This window comes from Sminthopsis crassicaudata, chromosome 4 (assembly GCF_048593235.1).
Source record: "Sminthopsis crassicaudata isolate SCR6 chromosome 4, ASM4859323v1, whole genome shotgun sequence".
In the NCBI taxonomy this organism is placed as follows: Eukaryota; Metazoa; Chordata; class Mammalia; order Dasyuromorphia; family Dasyuridae; genus Sminthopsis; species Sminthopsis crassicaudata.
This window is the reverse complement of record NC_133620.1, coordinates 341216192-341232063: the sequence shown is the minus strand read 5'-3', so window position 1 is coordinate 341232063 and position 15872 is coordinate 341216192. Positions and strand designations below refer to the sequence as shown.

Here is a 15872-nt window from a genome sequence, read left to right as displayed (position 1 = left end):
CAAAACAAACTTACACATTCATTGACCATGCTTGCCACTGGATGCCATTTTCTGCACCTGTAGTACATATCTCTCTTCTTAGAGGAGAGAAATGTATTTCATTACCAGTCCTCTGGAATCAAGATTGGTAGGATAAGTATTTTCAACCTCAGTATACAAATACCAACAAGTCAATGAATGCTATTTATTGTAAGATTTTTTTTTTCTCTTCATGATTCAATATACTTTGGGCATTAGGGTTAAGTGATTAGATGTGTTTGAGAAATGGAGGTGGGCGAAAATGGCACCTCATTGTACAAATATAATGAAAAATCACACAGGTAATTCTACCTCTTGGTATTTGCAAGCCAATATCACTCTAGAGTAGTGGTCGATTGCAAGTCCATTTTCCTTTACTCTTTGCCTTTCTCTTCTCTTGAATTGGGTATGACCCAATGACTCTTCTCATGGGTTTGACCTCTTTACTGATCGCCATGAGAACTTTGATTTCTTTTTCTGTTCTGGACCATTTTGCACCTAACTTAGAAAACCTAGTCACTCTTTGTCTTATCTTCTGGGAGACTCATCATATCCATACCAAACAGGATGACAATGGGGTCAAAACCCATTGTAGCTCAGAACTTGTGAACTTGATCAATTCACCAGACTCAACTTCTTGGTTGTTGAAAATACAGGTGTCTTCTACCTGGTGCAAAGTGCTTTCTCAAGTTAGAGATTTGGTAACTATAACTAATTCTCAGCAACTAACACCAATGTTAGAAAGCAGTAGTGTGGATGATCAAGATATTTCTACTTGATTTTAAAATATTCTATGATTCTTAGCCTTTTAAATTCTATTTAATAGGATTAATATTCTATTTAATAGGATTAATATTAAATAACATGGAAGGAGGATGGAAATAAGTACTATCAAAAGTTTTAGTGTGCAATTCGGTCAATCAATAAACATTGAATAAGTGTCTACCATATGCTGGGCATATAAAAGACCCTTGAGGAGCTCACAATTTTTTAATATACTATATTATATAATAAACTATATTTATCTCTGATTTTGTCTTTTTCTAAGTAATGTATATTATCATACACCTGAAGTCATACTCTTGCAAAGATCCAGATATTCTTAGTGTTAGATCTAGTTATGCATTATGAATAAATATACAGTCTTTAGTCTTTATTATTTCTCCTGAGATGTTTTGAAGAAAATTTTTGATTTTCTAATCCTCTAGTATGACCTCAAACCTGCATCTTCTCAGGGTTCCCATCAATTAAATATTTCTAGATGATAACAGTAGTGAAAATGAAGCCTCTACCAATTCGACAAGAATTTATCAAACACCCATTAACTGTAAGAAATAAGTTAGAGGTAAGGGATGTCAAGTCTAAAAAAAAGGAAGAAAAAGTGACATCAATACTGTACTTTAAAACTTTACTTTCTACTGGGGCTGGGGGCTAATATATATATAAAATGGGGTAGTTAGATGGTGCAGTGCATAGAGTGCCAGCCCTGAAGTCAGGAGGACCTGAGTTTAAATCAGACTTTAGATACTTAATACTTCCTAGCTGTGTGACCCTGAGCAACTCACTTGATCCCAGTTGTCTCAGCCAAAACAAACAAACAAAAAAACCCAAAAAAAACATATAGAAAGGAAAATATAATGCAATGTAAAATGTGAAGGTGGGGAGAAAGAGAAATCGGGAAAATTCATGTTTTTTCTATCCCTAAAAATTTTCTAAAGCCATGAAAATGTTATTTTTATCAGTCACCCTGATGTGTATTCAACTCCATTTAAATAAGAGATTATTAGAATTGTTTTTTAAAAGTGTTTTTATTTTTAAAAAAAACAGAGAAAGAATACAAAAACAAAAGAATATTGTCAATGTGCCCCGCAGAACAGTAGAACATCAGGGAGGATTCAAAATATATAACAACAAATTACCACTTCAAGAAAGTATATATCTATATCTATATCTATCTATCTATCTATCTATCTATCTATCTATCTATCTATCTAATTATATTAGTAGAAGAAATGTTCATGAGCTTTCATCTTTTCTTTATTTCCTTGCAAAATTTTTTTTGTTCTCTGTTGCATACCTTCTTTTAGATTTTTCTTTCTCCCCTTTTATCCCACCACCCCCAGATAGGCTATAGTTAAGAAAAGATATATTTATGTATACTATATAAATATATACAAACACATACACATAGACATCCCTCTTCACCTCTTCCCTCCCCTGAGTTCTTTAAAGATAGTGTATTCCTAGATCTCTTAAAGCACAGCTCTCCAAAAGGATACCAGATCATGAGTATCATTGTAAGAGTAGAAACTGTCCAGTGATCTAGTAAAGATAATAAATATTTATTAGACAATATCAAAGATTGTTGAATTGAATTTGGAGCTCAACGTCTTTTTCCTGCTTGATCTTTACTCTAATTTACCAATGTCAATCATAATCAATATCTTTAGGGTGACACACACTTTAATATCAAAGGCAGAGGAACTCACAACCAATGGGCGAGATGAGAAACAAATTTGTACAAAGAAAAATAGGAAATAACTAAGAGGGGATGGTAATAGAATTTAGAGGGGAGAAGGGTTCCTGCAAAAGGTGGAGTCTTTATTGGGACTGAAAAGAAATCAGGAAATCAAGGAGATGGAGATGAGGAAGCAGAATATTCTAGGCATGGGGGCTAGTCAGAGAAAATATCTTGAGTTGGATATGATTAGTCTTGGTGGAGGACGCCAGTGTCCTTAGGTCAAAGAATACAAGGTGGGAAAGAATGTAAAGTATAAGAACACTGAAAAAGGTGGGGATGGGGAGAGTTTGAAGGTCAAACTGAGCATTTTATAATTGATCCTATAGGCTATAGGGAAAAGCTAGAATACATAGAGTCTATGGTGGGGTATGGGAGGTGGGGGGGGTGAGTGTGAGTGGTGGTGGTAATGTGATATACAGAACGAGAAACTTGTGTTTATGTAGTTTCCAAATTTATCAAATATATCATTCATTCATTTTGTTGTTCAGTCATTTCAGTAATCCCATTTGGGGTTTCCTTGGCAAAGATATAAAATATAATATTACCATTTCCTTCTCCAGCTCATTTTGTTGTTCCCTTGTTTTCATTTGCCCCTGACTCTTCTTCACCCCATTTGGGGTTTACTTGGCAAAAATAATAGGGCCATTTTGTTCTCCAGTTCATTTTATAGAGGAGGAAACTAAGGCAAACAGGTTAAATGACTTGCCTAGAGTCACACAGCTAGTAAGTATTGGAGATCACATTTGAACTCATCTTCCTGCTTCCTGGCTGGATATTCTGTGCACTATGGTGCTGCCTAGCCAACTAAAATATTATGCATTAATTTTTGTATATATATATTTGGTGTATATCTGGTTTCCTTCTAGGATAATGTAACCTTCTTGTAGACTTTTCATTATATCATTTTATTCCCAATGACTAGCACATTAAAGACACTTAAATATTTGTTGAGTTGAAATGAATTTTGCATATGAATCAACTGACAAACATTTAAATGACCACGCTATATGAGGCACTATCTGGGCACTTGGGGGAATCATACAAAGGCAAAACCAAAAACGTTCCGCTTATATACTGCTACTACAAGCACACATATAATATATGCAAGATATACAAGCTACATGAAAGATACTTTGGAGGAAGGCACCCTTTTTAGGAATAGCCCAATTTGGGTACATCAGGAAGGGTGAAGACATGGCTATTTGAGTTGAATTTGGAAGGAAATCAGAGAGTCAAAGAAGTAGAGGTGAGAAGAGAGTATATTCCAGGATGGGGAATAATAACTTGAACCAAGATATGGAGATGATGGAAGATGAAATGGCATTCAAGGGACAGAAAGAATGGAAGTTTGGATGGACCACGGGGTGTGTGAAGGGGAACAGTATAATAAGATTGGAAAAATAGGTTGGAACTAGGTTATAAAGTCTTCAAATGTCAAATATTTTTTATTTTATTTTTCAGGCAATAGAATTTATGGAACAGCAGAATGATAGGTCAGATCCATGCTTTAAGAATATCATTTTTGTACTTGTCTAAAAGTATCGCTAGGTGGTAGTTCAGTGGATAGAGGGCAAGGTCTAGAGTCTGGAAAATCTGAGTTCAAATCTGACCTTAGACATTTATCAGCTATGTGATCTTGGGCAAGTTACTTAGTCCTGTTTGCCCCAGTTTCCTCATTTGTAAAATGAGCTGGAGAAGGAGATGGCAAACCACTCCACTATCTTTCCAAGGAAACCCCAAATGGGGTCACAAAGAGTCATACACAACTGAGATGAATGAATAAAAAAGTGGGAGTTTGGAAAGGGGAGAGCCTTCTGGCAGGGGGACCTATTATAAGACTGTTGACAATAGTTTCAGAGAGAGGTGATGAGGATCTAAACTAGGGTGGTGATTTGAGTGGTTCAAAGGGAATGGATGTAAAAAAATCTCATTAAGGTAGATTTAATAAGACCTGGCAACTGATTGATTGAATATGAGGGGTGATAGTGAGGAGTAGAAGAAACTTAAGTGATGGGGACAATAAGGTTGACCTTGATGGCAATAAGGCAGTTCAGAAAAGAGCTGGGTTTAGGGAAAATGTTAATGAATTGTGTTTTGGATAATTTGAATTTGAGTTACTTGTGAGATATCCTATCTAAAATATCCAATTGGCAGTTAGTGGCGTACAATAGAGAAAGAGGAGGACTGGATATATAGGTAGATGTATCTGTGTAGATGATAATCAAATCCAAAGCAGCTAATGCGGTCACCAAGAAAGCAGAGTAAAGGGTGTTGGATAAAACCATAAGGAAGGGGAGCAGTATATCAGTGATGATTTAGTGAAGGAGACTCAGAAGTGGTCAGAACCTATGAGAAAGCAGTATCATCAAAGCTAGAGGGGAGGGAGTATTCAAGATAGGGTGGTCAGTAGTATCAAATGGTGCAGAAGGATCAAGATGAGGAAGAGGTCAAGTGATTAAGAGAAAGAAGGTCAGGAGTCAGGAAATTTGAGCCTGAATTCCTACTGTGTTACCAGTTATGAAATTCTAGGCTAATAACTTAGCCTCTATGAGCTTATCTCAGTTTATCTATTAGAAAAATGGGGATGATAAGATTTACACTAGAGAGAAAGTGTTATATGATCTTTACGGTCCTATATAAATGTGAATTATTATTTTAATAATATGTGATTGTTATATAAAATATATTATAATACAGACTACATTATATAAAACATGACAAAATACTATAATAAATATCACATTTTATACCATATTAATTATTTTATTATATATCATATAACATTATTATTATATCATGCCCAAGGTTACATAGTTTGTAAAGGGTGGGGTTGGGAACATAATAGTCCTTGTTCAATGTTTCCATTACATAGCATAGTCACACTTACTCTCCTACCTCTTAATTTACGGGAGGGCATCTTTTTCACAGACTGTGTGATCCAGCATACACTGAAAAATGATTACAAAATGAAGCTATCTAGAAAATATGAATCTACAAGCAATAAATTCCTCTCCAAGGGAGTCCCTGAAAAACAGTTCATAAGGAAATGGTTTCATAATTGGCCTGGGTTCCATCTAATCCATCATTGTGTATTTCTTGGTGACTCATGCTTTTGTGTATGACAGCATTACTAGGAGGAATTGGGGTAATGGGAGTGTAAGAAATGCTTTGCTTGCCAGTAGGACTGCTTCCTTAAGAACAAAGAAGAATCTTGGTGGTCCAATGATGGCCTCCACCCATCCTTTCTATAAAAATCAATTCACTTCTGTTGTGTGGAGTGTAATATAGTCCAATTACTCTGCCTGTGCTCCTAATCACTATTGATTACTTTTCAAGTGTTTCCTCCACCTTGCTGCAGTGTGATGAGTTTCGGCTCAAAAGCCCTGGATCAAATCCCATTCCTTTCATATAATACCTATGTGACCTGGAAAAGCCACTTAATTTTTCTGGATTTTCCTCGGTCCAAAGTAGCATTGGACTAGATTAGGTGAATACTAAGGTACCTTTCAATCCTAATATTCTGTGATCTATGATCTGTGTGTAATCTCATCTGTAAATGGGAAGGTTGGACTAGATGAACTTTCAGATTCCTTCCATCTGCAAATTAGTCATCCTATGAACGTTCTGGGCATACTGCAGTTTGACCATTTAGCTGTTGCTTTAAGGAGTTGACTGGGTGCTTACCTAAAGTCTAACATCAGTAAATTTAGCAATCATGGTAATCTCTGCCTTCAAGAAGGGGTTGGTGACCCTTGTACACATATTTTTAAAAATCTGAGAATGTTTACAAAATTGCATTTAAATGGGTATGAATTCAGCAACCATGCCAATGAAACCCATTTGTTTAAAGATAATAAAAGTATTCCTGTGTTATTAATTGGTATCACCAATGTTTGTTTTATTTCACAAAGAAAAAAAAAAGCCTCATTTTTTAAAAATTTAGTTAAGCTTTAGAGAGATGAAAACATTTAAAGTCATTTTAGCCAAAAGGCTGAGAAAACAAGTATGAAATAAATAGAGATAAGAGATGAGAGGACTCTGTAATGGAGCCTTGGAGTTGAGGGGAAAGATTGAAAACTTTAAGCACACCGAATATGAAAATCTCATTTTTTGATGGAAAAGATTAATTGGGAGGTGAAGGACTGCTTTATAATTTTGAATTTAGCAAGCTCTAAGAATGATCTTATTTACAAAAGAAAAAAAAGATTTACATGGTTTTAAAAGAATGTGCCAAATATTTAAAGCGAGACATTCATAAAAGGATTCCTGAACTAATTTATGGCCAAATTTTGTACTTTTTCCATCCACTGAACCCTTTTTACTAAATTTTACTTGAGAAGACAAGATTAAAATAAGAACAAAAAAGCACTCCCTACAAAAAAATGAAACAAAAACACAAGAAAACCAAACCCTGTCACAGGGAACTGAAAAACTCTTAATATTTGTACTGCACAACAATGGATGGCAACAGAGAAAGTCCTTCAGTAAGACCTTGACAAGACTATAGAATTTGTTGGCTTGGGTAGAGCACCACCTGATGGACAAATCATATATTACATAGTATTACTAGTCAATCGATCAACCAATCAAAAGTTTTAAAGTGCCTATCATGGAGCCAGCCACTACACTAGACTGGGGAAACAACTACAAAAGAAATACTCCCTAACTCCAGGAGCCTACAATCTATTCATGGTATATTATACCTATAAATAATTTGAGCTAGTTCAAATGGGCTTGGAAGAGGTGATTGTTAAATTTTCACCTTAAGCATTTACAACTAAGAAATTGGTAAATGCTACAAAAATCATGGCTCGATTTGTTGTTTTGTTGATTGCCTAGACTTAAGAAAGTAGTGATAAAATGTTAATAACACAGTTAAACTTAAAAGTGAGTTCTGCATTCCCCTTTTTTATCCCTAAAAAGCTGACTGTTAAACTTTCACCAGTATATCTCTGCATATATAAGTACTTACAAAATATAAAGAGAGATAATAATAATGTTAATAGCATTCAGCATTTATATGATATCTATTATGAGCCAGATACTGTGTTAAACATTTTATAAATATTTCATTTGATCCTCATAACCTTTTGAGGTAGAGGCTATCATCCCCATTTTACAATTGAGGAAACTGAGTCAAACAGAAATTGTGTGATTTGCCTAAGATTATCTGACTGGCCCTGTGATTTCATTGATATAAGTTACTCATGGATACGAAAATTCTCTTCACAAATGCATGTAGGCACTTTCATTGCAACTTACAGTCTTAGAAAGCTACTAAGAGCATTGAAAGGTTAATCAAAATCAGAGTCAACTTGAACCCAAGTCCTCCTGTTTTCAAGGCCATCTAAATATAGCATCATTTCTCATTTACAAAATACACACAAGGTAGTTTTAGAGTGAGGCATTAGCATCTGGTTGGGTTAGGAAAGACCTTTAGAAGTTAGCATTTAAATTAAACTTTTTTTTTTTTTTTTTTTACATTGATAGGAGATTTAATGGTAAGGTTATTTTTTAAAAAAATTTAATGGTATTAATTTTTTTCCAAATACATGCAAAGATAGTTTTAAACATTCACTTTAGCAAAACCTTGTGTTCCAAATTTTTCTTCCTCTCATATTCCCTCTCCCTCCCCAAGACAGCAAGCAATCTGATATAGATTAAACATGTAAAATTCTTCTAAACATATTTCCATATTTGCCATGCTGAGAAAAAAATCAGATCAAAAGGGGAAAAAAAAAATGAGACAAGGGAAAAAACCCAAGCAAACAACATCACAAAAAGGCAAAAAATACTATGCTTTGATCCACATTCAGTCTTCACTGCTCTCACTGTATACAGATGGCTCTTTTCCATCACAAATCTATTGGAATTGCCTTGAATCACCTTATTGTTGAAAAGAGCCAAGTTTACCATAACTGAGCATTACACAATCTTGTTGTCACTATGTACAATGTTTTCTTGGTTCTGCTCAATTCACTTAGCATCAGTTCATCTAAGTTTTTCCAGACTTTTCTGAAATCAGCCTGTTGAGTGAAACTTTTAAGGGAAAGTGTATAATGTCACATCGCCTCAGCAACAAGAGGAACAGGCACAAGATTAGAATGGGTGGACCAAAGAGTGTGTCCACTGCAGGGGATGAAGATACAACAATACTAGAAAGGTAGTAAATAGTAAATGTCCAAAGCCAGATTTAAACTCAGGTTCTCCTGACTCTAGGGCTAGTGTTCTATCCACTGCTCCATGAATTTATATTTGATTTTAGAGATAGGAAGACACTGGAATTTATTGAATAGGGGGTCACTTTGGAAGCCTTAACTTCTTTCCCAACCTCCAGTCTCAAATCTGCAAAAGCCTAGTGAACATCTCAACTTCACGTTCCATATATATCTTAAAATGCAGATATCCAAAGCTGAGATTATTTACACCTCCCTCACAGCCCTTTCTTCTTCCTAATTTTCCTATTAACTCCCAGGATAGCAACTTTAGTTTTATCTACAATTCCTCACATTTTCTCTCACTGATTATATCTAAACTACTGTCAAATTCTGTGATTCTGTCTTTTTTACATATTTTTTACATATAATAAAAGCTATTTTTCAAAATACATGCAAGGATAGTTTTCAACATTCACCCTTACAAAACCTTGCGTTCTAAATTTTTCTCTCTTCCTTCTCCCTAAACAGCAAATAATCCAATACAGGTTAAACATGTGCAATTCTTCTAAATATATTTCCACATTTATCGTGTTGCACAAGAAAAATCAGATCAAAAAGGGAAAAAATGAGAAAAAAGCAAGCAAACAACAACAAAAAAAGTCAAAATATCGTGTTGTGATCCACATTCAGTCTCCATAGTCCTTACTCTGGATGCAGATGGCTCTCCACAAGTTATTAGAATTGCTTTGTGATTCTGTCTTCTTCTCTGGTGTATGATCCTTTATAACCTCCTGATACTGCCACCATTCTGATGTGGGGTCTTAATTCCTCATTCCTTAATTTCTTAATTCCTTAGTTTTATTCTTGGACTATTTACCTTCTGGTTGATCTCCCTGTTTCAAATCTCTTCTCATTCTAGTTCCTCCTCTATTCAATGGCTAAAAGGATCTTTCTCAAAGGCAATCCATGCTACTCTCCTATTCAAAAAACTCCAACCAGATTCTCACTTTTGCTGTTGTTGAGTTGCATCAGATTCTCTGTGACATTATTTGAGGTTTTCTTGGCGGAGATACAGGAGTGGTTTGCCTGTGCATACCCTTTGATCCAGCAGTGTTACTACTGGGCTTATATCCCAAAGAAATCTTAAAGAAGGGAAAGGGACCTGTATGTGCAAGAATGTTTGTGGCAACCCTCTTTGTAGTGGCAAGGAACTGGAAACTGAGTGGATGCCCATCAATTGGAGAATGGTTGGGTAAATTGTGGTATAAGAATATTATGGAATATTATTGTTTTGTAAGAAATGACCAACAGGATGATTTCAGAAAGGCCTGGAGAGACTTACATGGACTGATGGCTGAGTGAAATGAGCAGGACCAGGAGATCATTATATACTTCAACAACAATACTATATGATGGTCAATTCTGATGGACACGGCCCTTTTCAACAATGAGATGAACCAAATCAGTTCCAATAGAGCAATAATGAACTTCACCAGCTACATCCAGCGAAAGAACTCTGGGAGACGACTATGAACCACTACATAGGATTCCCATTACCCCTATTTTTGTCAGCCTGCATTTTGGATTTGCTTCACAGGCTAATCGTACACTATTTCAAAGTCTGATTCTTTTTGTACAGCAAAATAACTGTTTGAACATGTATACATATATTGTATTTAATTTATACTTTAACATATGTAACATGTATTGGCCAACCTGCCATCTGGGGGAGGGGGGTGGAGGGAAGGAGAAAAATTGGAACAAAAGGCTTGGCAATGATCAATCCTGTAAAATTACCCATGCATATATCTTGTAACTAAAAAGCTATTATTAAAAAAAGAAAAGAAATAAAATAAATTTAAAAAAGGAGTGGTTTGCCATTTCCTTCCCCAGATCATTTACAGATGAGGATACTGAGGCAAGCAGGAAGAAATACCTTGCCCAGGTCACACAGCTAGTAAATATCTGAGGCCTGATTTGAATTCCCTCACTCCATGCCTAGTTCTCTATCCACGGTACTAAGTAGTTGCCCATTTGGCTTTTTAAATCCTTCATAACCTTGCCTCTCTTCACCTTTCCAATCTCTACATTTTATTCCTTCTTCCTCTAATACCCTGCAGTCTGGTGACATAGGTTACTATTCCTCAATCGAGACAATCCATTTTCACACTTTATGCATTTTTACAGCCTGTTCCCTACGCCTAGAACTCTCTCCCTCCACATCTTCATCTCCTAGCTTCACTGGATTTCTTCAAGCCCCAGCTACTACTTTCAAAAGAAGTACTTTTCAACGCTTCTTAATGTTAAATAATGCCTTCCTTCTGTTAATTATTTCCACTTTATACACTTTGTACATCATTGCTAGAATACTGTCTCTTCCATTCAACTGTGAACTCTTTGAGAGCATTTTTTTTTTTTTTGTATCCCCACTATTAGCATAATGCCTGGCAGTTAGATAGGCAGATAGGCAATTAATAATTTTTGATAGACTGATTTGCAGCTGTGTGGAGGACTAATTAAGGAAGGGTGAAATTTGAGGCAGAGATAGAATTTAGGAAGCTGTTGTAATAGTCCAAGTGGGAGTAGATGAGGTCCTCAAACTAAGGTGATGACAACCCTGCCCTCCTACAGGTTTAAGAATCATACCAACTGCTGTGGATGGGTTATCCTATTGCAGTGCTCCAAATGCTACATAAAATATACCTGCCAAGAATACACCCAACTTAAAACTATATGTATTATAAAGAAAATTAGGTCAAGTGGGAACAAAGAGAAAGGAAAGAGAAAGAAGAGTAAGTTATTTATTTATTTTTTTATTTTTAGGAAGAAAGATTGTAGGCAAAAAATTAGTTTGTTAAACTAAGGAAATCAGGGCCGGTGTTAATCTTTATTCCATCCCTACTTAACATTTTGTCGCATAGTAAGAATTTATCACGTCTGTTGAATTCTGTTCAGAGGATGAGGTCAGAGTTTGGTTGAAGAAGAAATGAGTAGAAAAGAGCTTGCTGTAGAAAAAGAGAGTCTCGGGCAGGGAAGAGAGAGGAATTTTTGTAGATGAAAGGAGATCAAAAGCAAGTGAAAGAGCAAATTAGATATAAAGTAGGGGCGAAGAAGCCCTGGAGAACGGGAACAGAGTGAGGAGATTGAGTAGTGGCCTCCAGAGAACTAAAGGGGCCGGCCGCCTCGGCTCGGGCTGGTTCTCGTGAGGTCATTAGCCCTTGTGAGGTGGCGGCTCAGGTTGCGCCGGGGGCCGGGCCTTTAGAGGTAGCCCCCGCAGGCTGGGCTGCAGCAGCTCAGTCCCCGCGGCCTCCGCCCGGGCGCACTGAAGGAAGCAAGTGTGCGGGCTGGCGGAGCCGGGCAAGCGGCGGTGGAGGCGGGCTGATCCCGCACAGCCCCTGCCGAGCTCCGCTTCGGCTCGCGCTTGCTCGCTGAGGTGATGCCCTTGGATCGGGCATCGTGGGGGAGTGGGCAGACACGCTAGAGTTACGCGTGGCCGGAAAGTGAGTGTGAGGTGGGTTGTGGAGATGTGCGCTCTGTGTGTGTGTGTGTGTGTGTGTGTGTGTGTGTGTGTGTCTAAAATACAAGACCTTGCGGGACAGACTGGAATTGAATGAAAAATTTCATTGGAGCAAAACTGGAAGGAGAGGGACAGGGAGAGTTACACGGTGATGGGAAGGGAACGGGAAGGGAACAAGATAGAACTAAAGAAAACATTGAGACATCCTGAGGAGGTGAGCTGAAAGAATAGGCGGCAAGGGGAGAAGGGACAGGAGGAGGGTGCAAAAGGATTCCATTAGGAAGTGGATTGATGATAAAATGAGTGAGGGAGAGTGGGCAGTCTGGAGTGTGAGATGGATGGAAGTGTAGAAGAAAGAATAAGATAAATCTGCATAGCCAAGAGAAGAAGGCACAGGGTGTTTGGTTACGCGTCATAGTGGAGGATAATTTTGGTAATTTCCAGTAATTAGGAGGTAGCACTATTTTGTCAGCAGAAATGCCAGTAAGTGTCCAGAGTCCCTGATCCCAAAGATTTGAGTTCAAGTGTTGCCTCTATCCAGTACTGACTGGGTGACTGAACAAATGTCATTTCTCTCAATTGGAAAATAATTATCACTCATTGTTGGTAGTAGGGGAATATCTTCACCAACAGTTTGCCATTTGGATGTGATCCGAGATCTGAGCAAAAGCAATCACTCTATTGTCAAATCTGGCCCCTGTTCTAATTCTAGCTTGTGTATGTAACGCTTCTCAAATTACTTTGCTTGAGACCTTCCCTTCCCTATGAACATGAGTTAAGTGCACCATTTAGAGATTAAGGAATTTATGGATTAAATGTTTCCTAAAGTCTTTTCTAGTTCTAAAATTATATGATTCCATTAGATGTTTCACAGAGTTTCTCCCAATTTTATATAGGTTTATATATAATTATGAAATATCAAAAATTCTGCTTGCTATCACAGATGTGTCCTTGGGATTAGAGGTGTACTTTCAAGAATCTGTACATCATAACTCATCATAACTTTTTAGTGTGTTTTAAAAATGTTCTTTATGTGTCATAATATATTGTATTTCCTTGTTTTCCTTTGCCAATTTTTGAACAATAGAGTTGACTGGGAAGTGGGAGAACTAAGGATGACCTACTGTTTTGCAAATTGGCCATAAAATGATAATAATTCTGAGAATATAAAGGCCCTGAAGTAAAGTTGGTCATTTAAGAAAAGAACCACATTTTGAGTGCTGCTTGAAATTAAGCGGATTAAGTGATAAAAAGTTTAGTCATGGACTCTTTGTGAATCCATTTGTTGTTGTGTTTTGGGGCAGAGATCCTAGGATGATTTGCCATTTCTTTCTCCAGCTCATTTGACAGATAAAGAAACTAAGGCAAATAGGGTTAAGTGACTTCCCAAGGTCAATCACAGAGCTAGGAAGGTCACATTTAAAACTGAGGTCTTCTGCTTCAAGACCTCCAGAACTCTATCCACTGAGCCATCTAGCTGCCCCAAGTGATGATTAAATCCTTTGTTTAACAAGTAACTTTATTTTCTCCTCCTATATTGTCCCTTCCATTCAACAGAATTTTGTAGGGTCTTAGTTAAATCTATTCTTTATACCATCACCACATTAATCATCTTTATGCATGGACCTGGTAATTTTATACTCCATGCCTCAAAAATCTCTAATAGTATAATAAATAAAGTTCAAATTCCTTGGGCTGAAATTTGCAAGGCTTTATGATCTGTTATTCACATGATGCTCCAAACCAAACCTCAACATCCTGAATTCATCCACATTTGTGCCTTTAAGTATTCTATTCCCTATGTTATCCATTCTCACTTTGCTGTTCAATTCTTGCTTACAATATTATTGGGGCATCTAGGTTGTTCAGTGGATGGAATGCTGAGCCTGGAGTCAGAAAGACTCATCTTCCTAAGTTCAAATATGGCCTCAGACACTTACTAGCTATGTGACTTTAGGCAAGCCACTTAATCCTCTTTGCCTTGGTTTCCTCTTTTGTAAAATGAGTTGGAAAATGAAATGGCAAACAACTCCAGTATCTCTATCAAGAAAAGCCCATATATTGTTACAAAATGTTGGGCACAACAAAAACATTTCAACAAAAAGGGGGGATAGAAAGGAGAGGATGGTTGCACAAGATATTTTAGAGGAAGAATTGACAGAACATGGTGATGGCAAGGCAGATATAAATTTATGATACTAAGGGGCATCCTAACACTCGTTTTGGAGCTAGAATATTGAGGGTTTAATTGAGTGAGTATTAGGTTAAATAATTGAGTTGACTTTGTAAAAATTGATTTTTTGCTCCCAGTTTTGAAAAAGAAATTAATATAAATTCAAAATCTGAGGATCAATAATAAAATAAGCTTATCACTTAAAATATTGAATGACTATGTAGAGCAAAAATATACATATTGAAACTTATGAAAAAGTTTTGGAAACATCTGGAGGTATTGAAAACACTTTTTTAGGAGTCTCTCTGCTAAAGACTTTATAAGATTCAGATGTCAGCTGAAAATTTATTTCTCATATCTTTTCTCCTAATACCTATGTTTTGCTAATGTATTCCTTTTGCTAGTTTGTGACTGAAATTCTACTGCTTCTTATTAACTTCTTTAACTTTTGTTTGATGGTTATGTGGCACAGTGAATAGATTGTTAAAGTTGGAAGCAGAAAGACTTGAGTTTAAAGCCTAACCTATAGACCTTACAAGAGCCCTTACAAGAGTAATATATGACCTGATGGGAATTTTTTCTCCTCTCTCATCCTTGCCCTCTGGAAGCTTTAATAAATAGTGATATAAGAATATAGAGCTGGAGTAGATTTTAAAGATCATTTAATCCAGCCCTTCATGTTACAAATGAGGAAACTGAGGTCCATGGAAGTTTAAGTGAGTTGGTCAAGATTACATAGATGAAAAGTGGTGAATCTGAAATTTGAATCCAGTTTCCTATTTCTTAATCTAGTACTTTTTGTCTGAGAAGCAAGGGGCCTAATTAAAACTGGGGTAAACTGGCTCTAGGTAACTAGCAACATCCAAGAGTTGGCATGTGTATATATGTACATCTGTAGGGAAAGATGAGAATAAAATGTAAGGGAGAATAATTTTCTACATTTTAAAATTCAGCAATCTACAACTCTACTTTTTTCTATAAGCTATATCTTTTTTACTTAGTTTTTTTGGGAGAAAACTTTTAAGTTATACTATACAATCTATCTTCAAGCCTTTTACTAATTTGACTTTATATTAGTAACAAATACAGAGTAGGAAACTTTCCTGTAGCAGTTAGTTTTATAATTTTTAAAAGATTTACATTAGAGTTGTAAGAGAACCGACATTCCTTAGTGGCAGAACTTTACAAAGTTCTGTAAGGCTTTTTGCTCCAGAGACTCAGTGGGTCAATTCCCACTGTTTTAGTGTTTTTATAAAGGAAAAAAAAACTCTATCAAGGTCTATACTTAAGCTACATTTTATAAAGAGTAAATCATCCTTTAATATGCTGCATGTAAATGATCAGCATTGTTGCACTCTCAGTAATAATGTATGTCCTACAATTGGCTCCTAGACAAGAACTTTAAAATTGTTTTGTGTGTTTGTGTCCATGTGTGCTTTGTGTGGTATTTTTTAAACACAACAGTAAAACTTTGGGGCAAATGAT

The 15872-nt window shown here is 36.3% G+C and overlaps 1 protein-coding gene across 2 annotated transcripts in view; it reads left to right on the top strand.

Annotated features, from left to right (window-relative positions):
* ITGB3 (integrin subunit beta 3) overlaps positions 1-1804 on the top strand; it is an 81776-nt gene extending 79972 nt beyond the window's left edge. The window contains exon 14 of one of the 2 annotated variants that reach the window (XM_074260958.1): positions 1503-1804. In XM_074260958.1, coding sequence (XP_074117059.1) covers positions 1503-1508 — 6 coding nt within the window. In that variant the 3' untranslated portion in view covers positions 1509-1804. The remainder of the gene's footprint in view (positions 1-1502) is intronic. The other variant, XM_074260957.1, reaches the window with a different exon arrangement.
* Positions 1805-15872: the final 14068 nt, after the last annotated feature.